Genomic DNA, 20,475 nt, shown 5'->3' with positions numbered 1-20,475 from the left:
ACCTGCTGTTTACTCATCTGTCCTGTATTATTAGAGCCATTTGAAGAATTACAGCTCAAACTGGTTCCACATAACCTTCGACATTCAGCCACTGTGTCGGGCGTATTCTTATTCAGGCGTTCAAACACAAGTAACACATCAGTCTGACTCCACTTGAATCTTTTCCCTGATTGTAATTGTAAGAGAAAAAACTCAGACATGTATGTCACACGTGGGGAGAATGTATGATAAGAATTGGGACACTTCCAGCTGCAGGGTGAATGAAGCTTGAAGGGATTAATTTCTCTAGGGCAGGAATTTCATTTTTTACAGCTCTACTATGAAATATTACAACCATGCAGATCCACCATGTCTGATTTTTTCTTCTTCTGTGGTGTTGCTTGCTCACTGGCACCTCAGTAGACCCCTCACAAGAGCAGCGTGTATCCGCGACCCCCTCCTCTAACCTCTACCCTCTCTCTGTGTGTGTCACTCAGGTGCTTCCTTCATGGGTTCCTTCCTGGCCAGCAGTCTGGGGTCCCCGCCCTCCCACCCTGCTCACCCCTCCGGACCTGCTGCCTCCCCCTCCTCCCCCTCCTACAGGGCTGGACCCCATTCGAGGGCTTCCCCTATCTGGTTCCCCCATTCACATGAAGGTACGACACACACACACACACACACACACACACACACATGCAGCAGCGCAGAGTGCTCGGGACTCTGGTTAATCCCGGGTCTTGGTTTGGGATTAGACCGAGATGGAGCCATTAAGTGGTTCAACCAACGCTGAGCTGAGGCCAAACACACGCAGCAGTGACGCCTCAGATGATGCTACTTTTAGAAACACACCCACACACCCACACACACACTCCTCTGTATGTCTGCGAGCATGTGGCTTTGTGTTTGTGGTTGTTTTCTACTCTCGATCCCGAGCAGCGCGCCGCTTTTTAAACTGGTGCACGACCAAAACCTTCCTCTTCCTCCAACCTGTAAACACACACACACACACACACACACACACACACACACACACACACACACACACCTTCATGCAGTTTAAAAAGTCATAAACAGAGGTTATCAGCAATATGCTACAGGCTCCTTACAATCACTCCCCTCCATTCACTCAATCATCTCTCACCCCCCTTTCCTCTTTTAAGGGCGAGTTTTAAGTTTCATGAGCTTTTACACCCCCCTTTACACACACACATGCGCGAACACACACATACGCACATGCACACATACTGAAACTTACCCCCATTTCCACCATCCTCTCCCTCCTCACAGCCCCCTCCCCCCTGACCGCAGCCCCACCCTCAGGGCCCCTTCTGGGCTAACCGACCTCCAACGGCCCCCTTCCTGATCAGACACACACACACACTCAAAAATGTGCGCATCCACATGCATCATGTCCTCTTTCGACTGTTAACCGTTTGTGGTTAAAGAATGAGCTTGACTTAGTTATCTGTCCCTTTCAGGTAGTTGTGTGTGTGTGTGTGTGTGTGTGTGTGTGTGTGTGTGTGTGTGTGTGTGTGTCTGTGTAAGAGGATTTCTTGTTTGACAGTAAGATGAGTCTAAAGAGATAACCTCCAAAAAGACAGAAGCAGCTTCCGCCACAGGCTGTGTTTCTCAACTAACTGAAAACGGTCAGAAACAGAATTTCACGTTTCACCAGTTTCACTAAATGTGAGAGTAAACCATAACGCACTCGTTGTGTCGGAGGAGTGAAATGGAAACCAGTCAGCCTTTTTGTTTCCGCTGTAAAGTAATTAAGCAACATCACACCCGCGGTCGTGCTGTTATACTGAATATCAGCACGGCTGTGATTCAGTCATAGCAACCTATAACCAGAGATAATCACAGACGTGCTGATATTCAGTATAACAGCACGACCGCGAGTGTGATATTACTTTTATACAGTTCAAAAAGTAACATATATTATTGAACAATTATAAGCAATGACAGATTATTATATTTGTTTATCCTTCATTTGACTCCAACACAACAAGTTCTGCTACTTGACAGAGCAACTACTTTGTCTTATGTACATTTGTGCACGTGTATGTTTACACTCATCGTGCAACCTGTTGGCCTCTGTGATTCAGAAGTACCAGTTTGATCAATCACGATAAAGATTGTCTGCTGTAACGTTAATCAACAGAACACCTGAGGCGGAGTGATACACATAGTAAAAAGCTGCAGTGCCGTTATACTCTCTATCAGCACTATTGGATTGCCCCTCGTCCAATCAGATTACTCACTGTTGTGTAATGTTATTTAACCAGCTCTCTGACTTCATTGCATTTTGACATGTCATCGCAGTAAAAAGCACAGGTGTAATCAATAACATCACTAACGCCCGCACATTCCCTTCAGGTGAGCCAGTCCCAGCATCCTGCTGTTGCGGACACGAGTCAGTGTCAGGGGCGGGGGGGGGGGCTCATCGCACATATTTTACCGCATGATTAAATGGTCTACCTGGCAGTGCTCGCACTAACCATTGACCCAAAAAAAACTGAATTATTGTCACATTTTGCAGATTCAAAAAATGTGGTGCAATTAAAAAAAATCCACTAATTAGAGGCTTAAAAATAATTTTGTACCTAAAGCACAAGAAAGGCAAAATATGGCGATTCAAACATGCTCTAAAGTAAGCTTCTGTTAATTTGACAGTTTTTATTTCATCCTATGAGCTTTAATTTGTACATCCTGTTCATGCACAAGTGTACACACCAGAATTTAATTTGTGCCTCTCATTTGTGGAGAGAGGACACTTCTCCACCGTGGCACAAATTTGTGATTTAAGCTCATAACACATTCTTATAAGTACCGTGTTTTTACACAGAAATCTCTCCTGATGCCGCTTTAAATCTTGAAAGGAGACACGAGTTTTGTTTGTACAACTGCCTCATTTACAGCTCATCCAGCGATAAATAGCAACAGTTAAGCCCCGAAAATGAGCGCTAATGTCGCCCGGAGTGACTGCCTTAAATCAGATTCATAGAAAGAGTCGGGGGCAGGACTTCTACGTGAACGCAGGAGAGAGCAGCGGCAGTGAAAAGAGAGCATGGATGTGAGTGTGTAGAGGGATGTGTGTGCGCCTATCAGACAGATTTTGCGTCTGTGTGGCTCAGCTTTGATGTCTGAGCACACACGCACACACATATAAGCTCACACGCACGCACACACGCACTCACACTACAAATGATTGTTTTTAAGAATTCAAGCCAGGGAGCTCCGGTAGGCGGTCTGCCAGCTGGCTACGGTCCAGAGAGTGGAGCGTAGCCAGCAACAGAGAGAAGAAAACCTGGCTGATACACACACACACACACACACACAGTACAGACACACACACATTGTCACAGATGAGACATATTCACGAGGAAATGCACAGTTGTTTGAAAAGCAGCACATATTCCCTCACGCACACACAAAAGTCTTCCTTCGTCCCCTCTCTCTCCCCCCCCCCACTCACACACTCTTTTCCTCTCGCTCGCCCGCTCTCCCTCGTCCCCACCTGTCCTTGTTTTTTGTCCCCTCTCATGTGCTCTCACTCCTCTCCTTACCTCCCTTTGCCTCTTTCCTCTCATCTCATCCATCTCAAAGCTCTCCACTTCCTTTCACTTCCTCCTTCATCTCCTAACCCCCCCCCCCCTTCACAAAATACACACACATCCTCCACAACACACACTCCCCTCTCCCCTCACCATACGCCTCTTAGCAGCACCAGATTGGGGGCTTTTCATATTGACAGCCCTGTTCTTCTGGTGTCTTCTTTACTTTTACTGTCTTTACATCGTTTGTTCAATCCCTTCTTCCCTTCCTTACCTTCTTTCCTTTCTCCCCCACTCTCCCAACATGTCCCTCTGCAGTCATTGTTCCCCTCTTCTCCCTCCCTCCCCCATGAGTTTTATCACTCATCATTACCCGGGGGATTGGCTTTAGATGGCTGATAGAGCCTTTTGGCTAATTGTTGCCATTTAGATTCACTGGTTGTTAACCAGTCAGAGTAATCACACACACACTCAGTCACACACACGCAGAAGAGAGTACACATTCATGCATTTACGTTGCAGTATGAACACACACACACACACACTGGTTCTCACACACACACATACACACGCTGGGAGCAGTGAGGGGGTGTTGGTGGTTTTGCAGTGCGACTGTGGAATGCGTAGGATGAGTTTTTATGGAGTGCTGTTTACTTTGGCCACCACCGTTAAACTTTTAACGGCTGCCAATTAACGGGCCGGCAAGGACACTCTGTGGGGCATGAAACCAGCTGCTGGAGAACACACACACACACATACACACACACACAATCCAAGCCTTTTGGCCCCATATTGTGGTCTTGTATGCCTCGTATATAGTGTGTACTTGTGTGTTTATGCGTGGGCCTGCTTTGCTGTGCCTTCCCCACAGTAACACCCCCTCACAACCCTACAAACACACACACACATCGACCCTCAACCACCCCAACATCCATCCACCCCCCTCCAACACAACCATCGAAACCTCCTCTATCCCACGATGCAGTTCAATGTCCTTGAAGACGAGGAACAGAGTGAAACGACCATTCACCTCCCAGTGACCTCCTGGGAGGACTCTGTGTGTGTGTGTGTGTGTGTGTGTGTGTGTGTGTGTGTGTTTAAAGGAGGGGGGTTTGCGATGCTTCATACTATTTGTCTTGGGTTTGGGAAAAATGTGTTTAGTAGAAGAGCAAATTCCATCAGGTTAAACGCTGCAAACACTTGGCAGTAGCTGTCGGCTGTGGTTTTTGTCACCACTTTGTCCACTGTAAATAATGTCAACTCATGTGGCGTGTTTGTGCAAAAGCGCATTTATGGTGAAAGTAGCACAAACTGGCCATATTTTCTCTCTGTTTTTGTAAAATGGCCCCATTTCATGATAGATTGTCGAGATAAACTGTTTGTTTAGAGGGCTGCTGAATGTCAGCGCTGCGGAGAAACATCAATTCTTTCTCTCCCCCCCCCCCTCTGACAGGGTACCCCAGCTATTCAGGAAGTCTTGCTTCTCCTTTTCTCCCCATGAGTCCTCTGGATCACCATAGCAACGGTCTTTATGGACAGCACCGCTTCTATGAAACTCAAAAAGGTAGGTGTTGGTGTGTGAAAAAAAGCTTGATATATTCTTGAAACTGCTTCATCAGCACTCACCCCAGGAGCAGGAACAGCTGGTACCTCAGGATCCAGTTTTCCAAGCTGTTTCTTTTCTCCATGTATCACAGTGACACACTTAAATGTAGTCTTGTTAGTAAAACTGTTGAAAAGTAATGTTTTCATCAACCGCAGCTACAGTTAGTTCCCAAATGATGTGTAAACCTTAAAACTTAACGATCCATTTGTCTCTACTTCCAGATCATTTCTACCTGCGAGGCCTTCCTCCCCAGCCCCCTCTGCTCTCCACCAGTCACAGCCTTCCTCCACTTTCCAGGACGGCCCCTGGCCACCCACTAGGCTCTTGCAGCAGAGAGACAGACAATGGGGGAGGAGGCGGGAAAAGCAACAAGGATGTTGGTGAGAAAGGCGCTTCATCCGTGTCAAAAATGAAGGAGCGATCAAGCAGCAAGGAGCGACACCAGGAGAGCAAAGACAAACAACATCAGCTCCATCATCACCATCTTCATCAGACGAACCCTGCCGCCACTCCATCCGGACACCACCACCAAGCTTACCCCCACCCTCACCATGCCCTCCTTCCTCACCTCACACCACAGGGTAGGGAGGAGGAGCAAAGACACTCTCTGGAGCGACACAAGGAGTACCGAGACACTGACTCTGGGAATCAGGACGCAAAACATATGAGTGCCTGCAAACTGTCCAGTGGTTCAGCAGCAGAGACTGGCTCTGGAGGGAAGGTGGGAGCACTGAGCAGCTGCAGTGGTGGAGGAGCAGGTAGACCTCCAACTGGAAGTGGCAGGCGGTGCTCCAAGGATGGACCCATCAATGGTGAAATGAGGATCAGCGAATCCTCAGCTTCTTCCAATGAATGTATGAGAAGAGGTGCGGCTGCAGTTCCAGCCATCCTGGCACCTCCAACACCACACTCTGTGCCCTCGTACTCCATGCCTCCTCCTCCCCCTCCTCCACCTCCTCCTCACGCCTTGCACATGGGCTCCACAGTGGCAGGAGGGTGGCTACATCCTGCCCATCACCATCCCCATCCAGAGTTTTACTGTCCTCCAGCCCCTCTTACACTGACACCCTCCAAAGACCCATCATCAACCTCTGGAGGGTCTGGCAGGGAGGCAAAAGTCATCGGCCCAACTTATGTCCCCTCAGTGGGGCCACTTGGAGACCTGGCAGCCACTGACTGTCGAGGAGCAGGAGGAGGTGGGAGAAAGGGAGATGACAAGAGTGGAGAAGGATCTTATGAAAGTCCCTCTAATCATCTCAGCAGACTAAGTAGTTGCCAAAAGAAAGACAAATCCCAGCAACACCAGCAGCAGCTGGGATATGGAAAGGCGGACAAACCTCCTGACTGGAGCCAACAGTCGCAGCACCTCCACAAACCTAGCTCCAACCTTAGCTCCCAGTCTGAGCTGCGCTCCTGCAGCCTGGACACATCTTCATCCTTCAGGGATGTAGAGGTTGTGGACGATATTTATCGGCCGTCACTCCCACTAGATGCCCAAGGGACACACACTGGTGCAGGACAGGGTACGTCCAAGAACAGCCCTGATACAAGCACTCCCCCCTTCAGAGACTGTTCCCAATCAGGTCCTCATCCTGATAGGAGGGTAGGGTCGGGGCCAGCAGCTCACAGGGAGGGACAAAAGGTTGCAAGGATACGACATCAGCAGCACAGTAGTCATGGAGCAAGTACAGAAGAGAGAGGAAGAGATGGAGGTCCGGCAGCTCCTTCCTGGGGGGCTCAAGGGGGCTACCAAGAGGAGCAGAGAAAAGGCTCCCATCATGCATCAGTTGGTAATGGGGAAGTCAGAGGGCTCAGCAACAGAGCTCCAAACAGTGACCACAGCCAGCCCCATTCTCAACCCCCTCCTCTTCAATCTCGCTCCTCATCCCACGCTACTGAAGGTGAGGGTAGCGCCATGAAGAACCTAATGAACTACAGCTCCCAGCAGCCTTTGCTGCTGCCACAGCGGGGCCCCTTTGGAGGTCTGGGCTGCCTCAAGCAGGGTGGAGAGAGATCAGAGAAGGGGGACAGAGGAGGGGCTAAAAGCAACACCTCCCCGCAAGACCCTCCCAAACAGTCGCTCCCTCCTCGCCGAGGCTCCACTAACGAGGGCGAGAGGGGTGACAGAGGTGGGAGGGAGGCTGGGGAGGCAGGCGAGGGGGAGGTGCGACAGCCTCCAGTGGGTATAGCGGTTGCTGTAGCCAGACCCCCTCATCGTTCCCCAGACAACACCCCCGGACACAGCAGACAGGGCAGGGTGCTGCCCAGCATGAAAGGTCAGACATCATTTATGCTTCTTGCACCAAGTCAATTAATGCTCTTTCTGTTCTCACTGTTGCCGTTAACACTTTAAAATAGCTTTGGTTTTGTACAGTATCTTTTATTTCTTGGTCCTTTTGGACATTACTGGGGACTTTATTCTGGGATAAATTGACCAAACAATGAAAACTTTCCAGAGAAGCTTAAAGCATGTCAGACACTAAGAGAGGCAGGGATACTGATTTGTGCATGGGTAGTGGTTGTCAAAGGTTTTCTATGGATTATAAAACATCTCTTTCAGTCATAGAAATATAAGAGCTATAGAGAGCGTGTCCAGAGTTTTTTGACTGGGATGGCCAAACTGGGGCACTGACTTATGAAGGGAAGGCATGAAGTAGTGTGTGCACAACTGTCCAAATGGCATATTTTTGTCTCTGCTAATCTACTTTAACTACTAACATTAAGGTATCATACAGACGTTACATCCCTGTGTATGGATTATTCAACATAGCAGTGGCATCATATAAATCTTTCATGCTTAATTCTTGAAGGAAAAGAAGACACATCTGAATTTAAAGCACAAACAAAAGTGCTACATTTAATGACTGCCAAAAAAGCTACTAGCAGCCTGTTGCAACACAGACAAATTGGTAGACTACCCCTACAAAGTAACGTGTTTTAGAAAGTACGTTTCAGAAGTATGAGTGTTTGTAACATTGTCCTGTAATGATATTTTTGATTGGTGCATGATAGTTGCTGAATTCAGGTTGTTTTGGTTGTATTACCAATTCAGGGGTGTCGCGCCCGGTGTACCCTCTTGGTCGAGAGGCCGAAGAGAGGAAGAGGATGACAGAGGAACAGATCAGCCTTCATCACCTGGACCGAGACAGAGAAATGATCATCAGGTACACTTGCATTCACAAACACCAACACATATGAACACACACTGCACGCACACACACACACACACACACACACACACACACACATGGTAGCATCTTTTCATTTTTCCTCTCATCTGATAAGCTGCACTTCTTTTATTCTCTCTGCGTCTCTCTCCCAGTCTGAGGCTCTGCTTCTCTTTTCTCTCATCCCCTCACTCCATTTACTCTCCCCACCCTTTGATGTGGTATTTCTGCACCCCCTCACTCTCTCTCTCTCTCTCTCTCTCTCTTTCTCTCTAAGACGAGATGCGGTGCATTAATGTTACAGGCGCTAATACAGATGTCTCTGATGTATCTGGGTCTTATTATGTAGTCATATTAAGGGAAGAAAACATATAATGAGAACTCATAGACCAGGCACAAGATGATGGCTGCTCCTCTCGCCGTCATATTTCCTTTTCTTGATGATCATAATGGTGGCAGTGGTAATGAAGATGACAAGGATGAAGATAATGATCATAATGATGGTGATGGTGATGATGACAATAAGAGGGATAATCAAGATAATGACAAAGTTCACCCCGCCTATCGCCACGACAGGGAAAATAAGGATCGCGTGGAGTTTGCGAGGATTCACCCATCCAGTAGCTGCCATGGTGACCTGACCTCTCACCTCTTGGTTCCCGGAGGTGCCAGTCAGTTAGGGGCGGACCCTGCGGCGCATGCTCACCCTGCTCACCACCACTGGATGCAAAGGACAGGAAGCCCCTCCCTCTGGATGGGGCATTCATATGGTGAGTAGAGATGATGGTCTGCAGCTTGAATTCTCTCCATTTCACAAATGATATGATGTTTGATGACGTGGTTTGTGGAAGCCTACTTAGATGTCGTATCAATGAATGCTGAATTTAGTGACTTTCTTTGTTCGTCTTATCGAGGATTTTCTTGGGAATTTTATGGGGATAATAAGCAAGCTGATTGAGTCAGCAGTTGAGTTAAAGTAACCCACCTATCTTCTCGGCTACGAATGAACCATTTAGACTCAGCATGAGCAACCCGAAGAAGCTAATCAGATATCGTGACGTATCGTTATCTTGCGATATATCAGTTATCGTGGGCCACGTATCGTATCGTGAGTTAGCCTGCGATTCCCACCCCTACTAAGCAACCCAGAATTATGACCCAGCATAATAAACTCAAGAACATGTTTTTATTTTTGTTTAGGGAATCCCAGGAGTTACCCATAAAGCTCACCAGTATCTCTTTAAGTTGTAAATAAGTATCTAAATGTTGCCCCCTCTTGACTGTGTAATGTGTATTTCTCTATCCCAGGTCTGAGCCACGTGGGAATGAGCCCCGGCTTCCCACCAGGTCTGCCCAGCTCTCTGCAGCCCGTGTTGGGATCGCTCACCCAAGACCCCAACTCTCCGCTGGTAGTTCTTCCTACAGAAGCCGGGCCTCATCACCCCCTCGGTACGCTAAGCATCCTTTTACAACAGCACACACACAGCCAGCAGAGCACATATTCATTGCTCTCTTCCTGTACTTATAGCCTCCTACCTCCCCCCTTTCTCTCCATTTGTACCAACCAGGCCACTGCCATTTCTCTCCCAGAGTTTTAGTATCATTGGCTAATCATAATATAATGCTCAACTAAGTCCCTCTGTCAGTGGGACCATGTTTTATAGCTTCGTTAATGGGAGCAGCTATTCCATTGCCCCCCTCTCCATGTGCCCGGCGTTATGCAAACCATTTTCACTGGCGTTCATCTCCTTTGTGGTGTAGCGCTGGTGTGTTTGGACTGGACTTTGTGTGTGTGTGTGTGTGTGCGCGTGCATGTGGTCATCTAAAGTTAGCTGTGTGCACGTCTGGAACAACATGAGACATTGCTCGGTGTTAGGGGTTGTGTTGTACATCGCAGCCTTTTCAAGAGAGAGGGAGAGAAAAGAGTGTGTGCGTGTGTGTGTTTGTGTGTGTGTGTCAACGCTGCTTTGCAAACAGGCTGTGAAATTTAATTATCTCCCGCCTCCCTCGCCTCGCTCCGTGGGAGTTCCTGCAGAGAGGGGAAGTGCATCCACTGAACCCTTCCCCTGGGAAACATTAGCCCACTCAGGCTAATCTCACAGAACAAAGGTTCCCAGCGACAAGGCAGCCAAGGAGGGATGTGTGTATGTGTGTGTGGAGATGTGTGTGTGTATCTAAAGTCGTATATGGCTAGGGTTGGGTTTGAAGAAAATGTGTGTAACCTTGCACAGAGAAAAACCATCATTATTAGAAACAGAGAGTGTTAAAGAAGGGGAGCATCAGGCCAACATGCAGATCATCTTGCACATTTTAAAGTGCAGCTCACTCATACCTATTATTCCAATCAAACCAAACACTAAACAATCTCTCATTTGCCATCTTTCTCCGTTTCCTACTCTAGACGTCCTCGAGCAGTCAGGTCTGTGGCCCCCTGTGTACGGAGCCAGAGGGCCTCCTTCCCACCTGCAGCATCACCCTGTCTACTCCCGCTCCTCGTTCCTACGCCAACAGGAGCTGTACGCCCTGCAGCATCAGCACCAGCAGCAGCAGCGGGCCATGGAGCACATGCAGCGCCATTCCTTAGGACAGGTAAAACTACCACTAAAACGTATTTGTAGAGAGGTTACATTGTAGTCCAAACTTTTGAAATACTGTAAAGATATTATTGTGAAACAGTAGAAAAAAGAAGATAAGGAAGTGTGGACATATTGGGAACTTGTGCTAAAGTTCTTCTTCCTCATTTTGGGTAGTCACAGGGGAAATACAGCACTAGTTATCATATGTATGAAGATGTCAGAACAGATATTCAAATTTCTCAACACTAAGAGAAAGCACATGCAAAATCGAACTCGGCGAATATTTTCGAAGCCACTGACTTCCTCTTGATTTTGGCAGCAGGTCTTTGTGTTAAAAAGACTTGGTGTGGCGCTTTTGCACTTTCCAATGCCAAATCATTTGGCTACAAAAGAGTGTGGCTGACAATAACCACGTATCCACAAAAAGTACCCGGGACATTTAGTCCTTGGAGCTTCTTTTTACTGTACGGACTAAACAGTTCCTCAGACCCATTGTTGTCTGCGTGTGTTCCCCAAGTCCCTGTACTTTTGTAACACACTACTACCTGAGAAGAGACCTCACAGGGGTATAATAAAGTCCAAGGGATCTTATTTAGTTCCTGGTCCCGGGAGTGGAAAAACAATGACTTCCTCCAAAAGTTCCTTGGGAAGGTTGGGCAGTGGAAACGCAGCTAATTCGCCTTTTTTCATGGCTTTTCTGTCATAAGATTTCCTTGGAATTGTGTCTTTGTATGCATCAAAACAGCATCAAATTGCTCTGGTTTTAAAGACGTTATATGACGCAACATTGAAATGTTTGAACTTGTACGGGAAATAAGCTTTTTTCCTCTGCTTTATTATCACAGAGAAAACACGAGGAGCATGCCATCACTATAGACGACTCTCCTCACGAATCTCCCGCACCAAGAACTCCATCCTCTTCTTCTTCCTCCTCTTCGTCCACCACCTCCTCTCACGTGGCCAAACCCTTCTCTCACACGCCTCCTCCACCCAAGACGCCCACGCCGTCTCCTGGCATGTGTCCCAGCAGCCGTCAGTCCCCCTGCTACCACTCCCCGTCCAGGCGGTCGCATCCGCCGAACCCTCTGACCCCTGCGCCGAGCCCGGCTGCAGCGGCGCCGCGCTCTCCCGCACTCAGCCCTGCTCCGTCACACCTCTCTAAGGGGCTGGAGAGGGGGGGTGAGAGAGGGGAGGGGCAGCCGCCTCAGGACTACCCACAATCCCTAGAACCAGGTGAGTTAATGAAATCAGTGTCTGAATTTGAATAAAACTTTTGAAAAGTCAGATAACAAGAATACACACAGGAAACAGGAGAGTTAGAAACCAGGGGAAAAAATAGAACCGCAAAGAGGAGAGGAAAAAAAGAGAAGAGAGATGGATGGTGCTGCTGCTCTTTGAAGCGTGGTATTCTTTTGATTTGGCAGAAATTGTTTGAAGCATGGCTGATCCCTTGCTCTGTGTGTCCTTGAGTGTGTGTGTGTGCGCGCAATTTTTATCAGCGCAAGCTAAAGAGGGACAGCGGGCAGGTCAGCCATTAAGGTCACAGAAAGCATATGGGCACTCAGTGTGTGTATGTGTGACCTGCCAGCATGCATGTATGTGTGTGCCCGCACCTTCATGTGTGTGTGTGACAAGAGGAAGGTCAGTGAAATCTTCAGACGGACCCTCCTTATCCTTCAGGGGTCCTTGAGAAGTACAGGCGGAAGGATATGCATTCATCTGGCCGTGTTGTCAGGGGGTGGAGGGATACCATCAATAATAAGAGAGCTGGGGTGACAGGGGCGACGCTGCAATCACAGGAGAACGGCAGGGTGTCATCAATATAGGACAAAGATCTATACACTCAATCACACACACACACAGAATACTGTACACATGCACCCTGCTGTGAGTGTATTATGTCGACTGTAATCACATGCTTCATCCTGTCTGCCTGAACAGAATGGCAATGAATTACAAAGGCCCGACTTAAAGAGAGGGCTCTATTTTAGTAGATGCTTGTAAACAAATGTACGATATGTCGGATATGTTTTATGATGGACGACCTTTTTGACCTTTGCTTTTCCTCTTTCCTCCAGACCTGCCACCTGTTTACACCTACCCTTCCATCACGATGGGTTACAAGGCCGGGCCGTCGCCTCCCGAGGCTCGATTGGCTGAACAAGCCACACTGGAGGCGGAGCCAGCGGAGCCTGACTCCAAGTCCCTCCCACATCCGTGCCACATACAGCCTCTCCACAAAAAAGACATCAGGAGGGAAGAAGAGGATGGTGGAGACTGTGAAGTGGTGGAATCCCAGAGTGGAGTTTCCAAGGAAGAAAAGGAAGAAAGGAGGCAGGAAGTGAAAGGATGCTCCTTCTCCGAGCCTGAAAACAGGATTACTGGATTGCCACCATGCCCTTCCCCCACTCCGCTCCCAGATCCAGCCTGCCTGGCCACAGCCACAGGCAAAGCCCTGAAAGTAGCACTCTCTCTGGGTTGCCCGGGCCTGAAGGCCGGCCTGGAGGAGGCCCGACTATCCAAAGAGCAGGAGGATGATAGGAGACATGGAAAAGAGGACATGGAGGAGGAAGAGGAGGAGAAAATGGGGCCTGAACCAACAGAATGTAAAGTCTCTGTGCCTGAAGAGGAGGAGAAAGTGGAGGTGGAGGAGGATGGGGACAAAGATGGAGAGAATGTAGAGGTGATAGAGGATGAGAGTGGGATAAGTCCAGGAGAGGACGTAGTGGAACTAATCTGTGACTCTCCTGCTCCTTCCTCCTCTGCCTCCGACCTCGCTGTCGCTCCCTCAGCGAGCACAGCGGCTCAGCTCCAGGGGGCCTACATGTGGAGCCTGGAGCTCCTGATCGCTGCGGCTCTGTGCGCCACCAGAGATGCCTTGTACCCACCGGTACCTGCTGCTCGGGCCCCGAGCCCCCCGCCCCACAATGGGATGAGGATACTGGGAGAACTGGCCGAGCTGGAAATCCAGCAGAGGAGCAGGGAGAGCCGAGAGAGAGACGATGAGGGTGAGTTTGTTGTTTTCTCCACTTTGAAACCAACCCAGAAGTTTCATATCTTTTTTAATTGAGTGCTTTTATTTTGAAATTCGGCATTTGGAGTAAAAATAGGACCAAAAGGCCTAAAAAAAATCTGATTAAGGGAAAAAAACTACTTTTTTCTTGCCTAAACAAACACACACACTTACAGTGAACCACATAAAAAGGTCTGGGAGACGTGTGCAACCCAGATGTGGAGACGCACACAAACACATACACACACTGACACACATATTTCCCACTAACTGTCCTGCTTCCTTCCTCCGCTCAGACACTGTTTTTGCAGAAAGACCACATTTTTACCTCAGGGAAGGGTGTGTGTGTGTGTGTGTGTATGTGTGTGGGGACACCGAGATGGACACACTAGCTGGGCTCCAGACACAAGCCAGGACTCACACACACACACACACACACACACACACTCTCTCTGCCCAGCGTGTCCCTCAGGCGCTGGCGTCTTGCTTTGCTAATTAGACCCTTCCCTTTAAAACACTTCTCCTGTAAGCGCTCCTATTTTCCTCTCGTCCCTCTGAGAGAAAGTGTTTTTATTTATGCCAGCGTCTGTGTGTGTGTTCGTTTGCCTCTATTTGTGTGTGTGCATGCACGGCGCCGAGTGTGTGTGTAAGCTGTTAAGTAATCCCAGATGAATCCCTGCTCTCCTCCATCAGTGTCTATGTGTCTCTCCAGCGGGCTGCCTGCTCCCTGCCTGCGCCTCCTCCCGCCTCTCCTCCTCCCTCCCTCTTTGTTATTTTTTTCCCCTCACCTGCTTCTCCTTTTTTTTTTATTATTAAACCAATGTAATCTTGTGTGTAAATCCTGCCTCTGCAAGCCTTGTTGACGGAATTAATAAGTGTAAAAATCATAAGTCGCTGTGCAGCTGCCTGCGCATGTATGTGTGTGTGTGCATTTGTTTACATGTGCGTGCACGTGCTTAGCATGTGTAAGAGGTGTGAAATCAATAAGTCCTGTCGCGGCGAGGAAAACGTTCTCTAAATTGCAACACATTTATTTAAAAACGCGCTCCGGCCTCGCTGCATGGAACGTTATTAATACCGCTGATGGCGCTTTCTGTCGTGCTGGATGTGTTTGGGAGATGAAACCGATCCCAGACAGATGCATTTATGCCGCTCCTTGACGCGGAAGGAAATCTCAGCCGTTCCTTCGAGATTGCAATTACAGATTAAGGAATCAAGAGAGACTTCCCCCTGCAGTATAAATTAGCACCATTACTTCTATTTACACACAGGCAGAGGGGCCGTTTGTGTCATAGCTTCCTTTATTCTTCTTTATATTAAAATTTCAGCTCAATAAACTTCCTTAATGGCCTCTAATGATGACGACACCCACATGAACTGTAATGGTTTTTAATTTTCCTCCCCTGTTTTTGTTTCTCCCCCTGAAATCCCCCGCGCAGCCTCTTATTACACCCCCCTTTAGGGACACAGCACGGTGTTATTACAGTGTGTGAGTGTACGGCGGAAGGTATCTATCGATCGCGGCCTTCCTCCAGGATACTAAACTAGGCGTGGTGATGTCAGCGGTGATGTCATCCTGTCAGGGTAACCGGAGCGTGCCATTGGCTCGGAGGTCTGACAGATGAGACGGCATTGACCTCTGCGAGCGGGGACAGGACAAAGCCGCGTCTCTCTGCTCCTTACCTCTCGTTGTTCTCGCATCCGTTTGTCCCTCTCACTCCATCCTTCCTCTCCTCCTCTGTGTGCTGCATCTCTGCCTGCATCTCCCACACATACACACAAGTTTTAATAATGTCAGATGTCAGCGAGGAGGCCTTGCAGCTTCAGTGCACAGACAGAGTGATCCAGTAAAAGCTCTCCTCTTCTCCTCCCCTCGTCTCTCCTTTCCTCGTCTTTCCTCCCCTCTTCTCCTCCCCTCATCTCTCCTTTCCTTTCCTCTTCTCCTCCCCTCATCTCTCCTTTCCTTGTCTTTCCTTTTCTCTCCTATTCTCCTCCCCTCATCTCTCCATTCCTCTTCTCCTTCCCCATCTCCTTCCCTCGTCTTTCCTTTCCTCTTTTCTCCTCGTCTCTCCTTTCCTTTCCTCTTCTCCTTCCCTCATCTCTCCTTTCCTCTTCTCCTCCCCTCTTCTCATGTTTCCTCTCCTCCTCCCCTCATCTTTCCTTTCCTCTCCTCCCCTCATCTTTCCTTTCCCCTTCTCCAGTCCTCATGTTTCCTCTCCTCATCTTTCCATTCCTTTCCTCTTCTCCTCCCCTCATCTTTCCTTTCCTCTCCTCCTCTCCTCGGAGGGGAAATTGGATTCTGTCCATGTCCATAATGAGGAGATGTAGGAGAATAAATAGATAGCTCAATAAACACTTTGCCTCTTATTGCTTCTCCTCCCCTTTCCTCCCCCCTTCCCTCCCTCCCTTCTTCTCACCGCGTTGCACACCTCTTCCTCCTGCTACTTGCTCTCCTTCTCTCCAATTCTCCCTCACACACACTCATGCAGCAAAAATATCGCAGGTTCATGTGTGTATTCAGAATCTTTTATTTGCATAGGTGTGTGAGTGTGTGTTTGCGTGCGCGTGTGTTTGTGAACGTCTCATGAATATTCTGTTTCATCTGCCGCCGCTGTGACAATGACAGAGTTAATGACAGTGACAGATGTAGAGATCGTTCTCCATCGCTCCCCCTCATGTATGTGTGCGCCTGTTTGTGTGTGTGTTCGATTAAGCAGGAACACAAGTATACATCAAATAAACTACACAGCTAATATCATAAATATCACCACTTTTCAAGGCACCGTTTCATCGCTCCAGAAATAAATCTGTGCAGCGCGCAGCATGTTTTATAACAGCGTGTCAGCCGCTCTGTGATGCACCAATCTAAACCCAAACAATCCGTCTCCCCGCGCAGGTGAAGACATGCTGACCTTTGACCTCCACAGTCTGGCAACGTTGGCGGCCGCACGGGCCCTGGAGATGGGGGGTGGGGCTGTGCATGTGGGGTTGGACCAGCAGTGTCCAATCAGGAAGAGGCTGAACCTGCGCAGGAAGTGCAGCTGGACGCCTCGCCACGAGCCGGTAAGGGTTTATAAGAGATTGTTTTTTTTTGGGAGAGAGAGGACAGTGGATAGTGTTGGAAACAGGGGAGGAGAGAGTGGGGGCAAGACGTGGCAAGGGGGCGAGGGTATGAACCCGGTTGTGCACTTTAACCAGCCAAAATCAGCCAACCAAACGAAGACTCTGATTATTAGTCTGATTATAAACTGAACAACTTAGAAATAAGCACAGAGAACGTACTTAACATCTTTGTAGTGCACGTTTGGACATCAAAATCATCCATACGTACCCAGATTATCATGACAACACTACGGTGTATGTTGCTGTGTGTTGACCGAAAACAACACAGTCACACACAATACCGTTATCTAAATGTGATGTAATTGTTTCATATTTTAAGTGAGATGAGAAATACTTTTTTTTTGCTCATTTTGGAATAATAAAAAAAAACTTAATTTGAAGAAATATTTTCACTGATGTGACGGCGACGTGAGACTGAAACCACTGAAAAACAAAAGATATACAGCTCACTACAAAACAAATACATGAATGAATTATCTAAAAATATTTGTATTATATATTTTATGTCATTTTAATTATTTGAATTTATAATTTAATTAAAAAAATGATTCAATACAGTTAAATCTCCAATCAATTTTAGCGCTGATACCCTGAAATTATACTTCAATATTACATTTTTTCCTCTCTATTGTTATTGCTAGTTAACGCAAATGTTTCTACATGCAGCACCGGGGGGGGAGTTCCCAGAAGCCCTTGCCTTAATGTATAAATGCAGCTGGCTCGACGTACATAAAAAGCTGCAGAGATCAAACCCCGTGATTCTCTGGTTAAGAAAAAGATCCATCAAATCATGAAGCTGCTCAAACACAAGCTGGTGACTTCACATACGCAATGACTGTTGTACTCAGCGCTGAAATTCCCCTGCTTTTTGTTTGTGCGTGTGTGTGTGTCAGGTGTGCCCAGTGAAGGGCTCCATGGAGACGATGGGAGGGGAGGAGCTGGCCATGCGTGTCCAGCTGGCTGAGCTACAGCGCCGCTACAAAGAGAAACAGAGAGAACTGGCCAAGCTACAGAGGAAACACGACCACCAGTGAGCACACACACACACACACACACACACACACACACACACACACACACACATACATGCTTCCTTTTGTCCATATTGAATCGTGCATTCCAACATTCGCATTTTGCCGTGATGCTGCATCCCCCTGATTTATCAGGACTTGCAGCCTGCTCATACTTAATGCAGTTTGACCTGCAGCCGATACGAGTTTCCTTCTGCTGTCCGGACTTCATCTTTGATCCCTCTCTCCCTCCTCCTCCTCCACCTCCTCCTTCCTCTTGTCTTCCTGCAGGAGAGAGGAGACGTCTCGTAGCCCTGCCCGCCGGGGGCCCGGCCGCCCCCGCAAACGCAAGTCCACCCCCGGCCCAGCTGCTGCGGAGAGCTCCAAAAGACTCCGGTCAGTGCTGTGATCCTGCGTCAGTATAATCAGTGTGATTGGCAAGCCCTGCTCATTCATCCTGATTTCTGTTTGTGTTCTTAGTCAAAGGCACGGCTGATTTTCAAGAAGTTCTTCTTCAGCTGAATTGATTCAAATGCTCTATAGCTGATGATTTGCTTGATTGGGCACTGGAAGGAGCTGCTCACACACACACGCACGCACACACTCGGTTTAAGTGTGATGGGAGCTGTGAGCTGGGTGTGATTTTAAATGAGAGAAGCTAATGGAGATGAGGCCTTCATTAATCATCATTAATCACTTTTAATCATATTTATCACTTGCATTGATTACGTCCTGATTCTGTGTGAACCTCCAGCATACATTAACGCGGCCGGACAAACTCCTGATGTACAGTTATTACAGTGATAAACGACCCAACACCACCCCCGCCCCCACCCGCCGCAACACACAACCACACACTGTTTAACACCTCAGACGCGCACACCCTGATGCTGACACACATTCCTGCACAAGCTGGAGACGCGCACACACACAGAGCCGGTATTCAACACTCATAATGATAAATGTGTTTTCTCATGCTGCCCCACCTCTGTTAGCGTGTGCACCCCGCGCCTTGATAAAATGATTAGAGAAACTCAAGGTTTGTCACGGTTACCATGATTAGAAAGCGCTAATGAAAATGACAATGAAAGGCTCTACTCAAACATGCTGGTGCACCGCACACACACATGTACACGCACAAACACACAAAACTTGTTTAATTAGTAGCGCTGGTCGCTACGTGCCCGAACAGCATTTCTGTTGTTATTAACAAGCGACGTATGATTTGTTTATGCTTCCATCTCCTCGTGAGAGTTGTCGGCTGAGATGAAGCAGAGAGCGAAGGAATATTAGCGTTTCCAAACTGAGCACATGATTCCTCTTTACACAAAGTATATGGACAAAATGATGTGGACACTTCTATAGAGGTGAATGCACTGAAGTCGCACTGAAGTCACTTTCCCACCGCAACACGCCCTCTTAGTCGGAGTGCAACATGGCTGCCTTCCTGTTTAAAGCGGGAGTATAACAGGTGAATATCTGCTCAAATTTGGGGCAGTTGAACTCAACAGGGATCCCTTCAGTTGACCAAAGACACAGTGGTCAGTGGACACTGACATGTGGCCACGAATCGGGAGTGTTTCCTGACATTTATATGTTATTTCAAAGCCAGGGTAGTTCACAAAGCAAAGCCTGAAGGCAAACAAACGCCTTGTTGCTTGGTCGTACTTCAAGGTGGGACCTGTTGGTGAAATTAAAGTATTTACATGTCTGCACAGGAAATATAAGTGCTTTCATCATTACTTTCAACATTTAATAACATAAGTAGCCTAGTAGTGTGATTCAGTCACCTTTAAGGATGCTAATGATAACCATTTATTAGTTATTTGGCTAATTGTCTGCTTGCTTTTTGGAGTACCGTATTATAAGGAACACTAAGTTTGTCTTGGATAGCTAACACTAGCCCTTTTCACACTGCCAGTTCAAGACAGGATTATTACGCCTCCGTTATGTTCCGTCATCTATGTAGAACGCACAGTCGCGGAATGGTGGGGCGAAGTCGTTCGCCTCTGAGCCGGCATCAGAGGTAGTAACAGAGGCGTACCGGTGTGTGTGTAAACAGCGGAGCCGGCAGGGTGGAACAGCGGCGTGTGTGTGTGTATGTGAAGCATGCGATGTTTGTTTATACCTCGCACACGTTTTGCTTCCGCAACGCCGGAACGCTTTCCAGCTTTCCAGCGTGTTGGTCTGAATTCAAGTGATCCATTGGCTTCTCTTTTCTTAAGCTTTTGGTCTTCTGTAAAAAGATAGCTCTGACTTATTGTTAACTGTAAATCGCACAACAGTTCTTACCCATTTTAGAAGTCTTCCAGCTAGGGGCGCTGGTTTAGCTCAGTTGGTAGAGCGGGCGCCCCATGTACAGAGGCTGTAGTCCTCGTTGCACTGATCGCAGGCTCGACTCCCGGTCTGCCGATCACTTGGTGACTGTCATCCCCCACTCTCTACTC

At 48.0% G+C, this 20,475-nt stretch overlaps 1 protein-coding gene across 1 annotated transcript in view; it reads left to right on the top strand.

Moving 5' to 3' along the window:
* Positions 1–20,475, top strand: part of bahcc1b (BAH domain and coiled-coil containing 1b) — a 61,275-nt gene that overhangs the window by 25,955 nt on the left and 14,845 nt on the right. Inside the window, exons 3-14 of the mRNA XM_069664486.1 lie at positions 477–635; positions 4,987–5,097; positions 5,361–7,415; positions 8,192–8,303; positions 8,883–9,076; positions 9,615–9,755; positions 10,708–10,895; positions 11,728–12,115; positions 12,961–13,890; positions 16,792–16,958; positions 17,912–18,048; positions 18,320–18,424. Of these exons, the coding sequence (XP_069520587.1) occupies positions 477–635; positions 4,987–5,097; positions 5,361–7,415; positions 8,192–8,303; positions 8,883–9,076; positions 9,615–9,755; positions 10,708–10,895; positions 11,728–12,115; positions 12,961–13,890; positions 16,792–16,958; positions 17,912–18,048; positions 18,320–18,424 (4,687 nt within the window). The remainder of the gene's footprint in view (positions 1–476; positions 636–4,986; positions 5,098–5,360; positions 7,416–8,191; positions 8,304–8,882; positions 9,077–9,614; positions 9,756–10,707; positions 10,896–11,727; positions 12,116–12,960; positions 13,891–16,791; positions 16,959–17,911; positions 18,049–18,319; positions 18,425–20,475) is intronic.

This window comes from Semicossyphus pulcher, unplaced genomic scaffold (genome assembly GCF_022749685.1).
Source record: "Semicossyphus pulcher isolate SPU_LCO1_2020_fin unplaced genomic scaffold, fSemPul1.0.p SCAF_16, whole genome shotgun sequence".
Lineage (NCBI taxonomy): Eukaryota > Metazoa > Chordata > Actinopteri > Labriformes > Labridae > Semicossyphus > Semicossyphus pulcher.
Note: the sequence above shows the minus strand (reverse complement) of the source record. Positions and strands in the feature narration are given on the sequence as shown.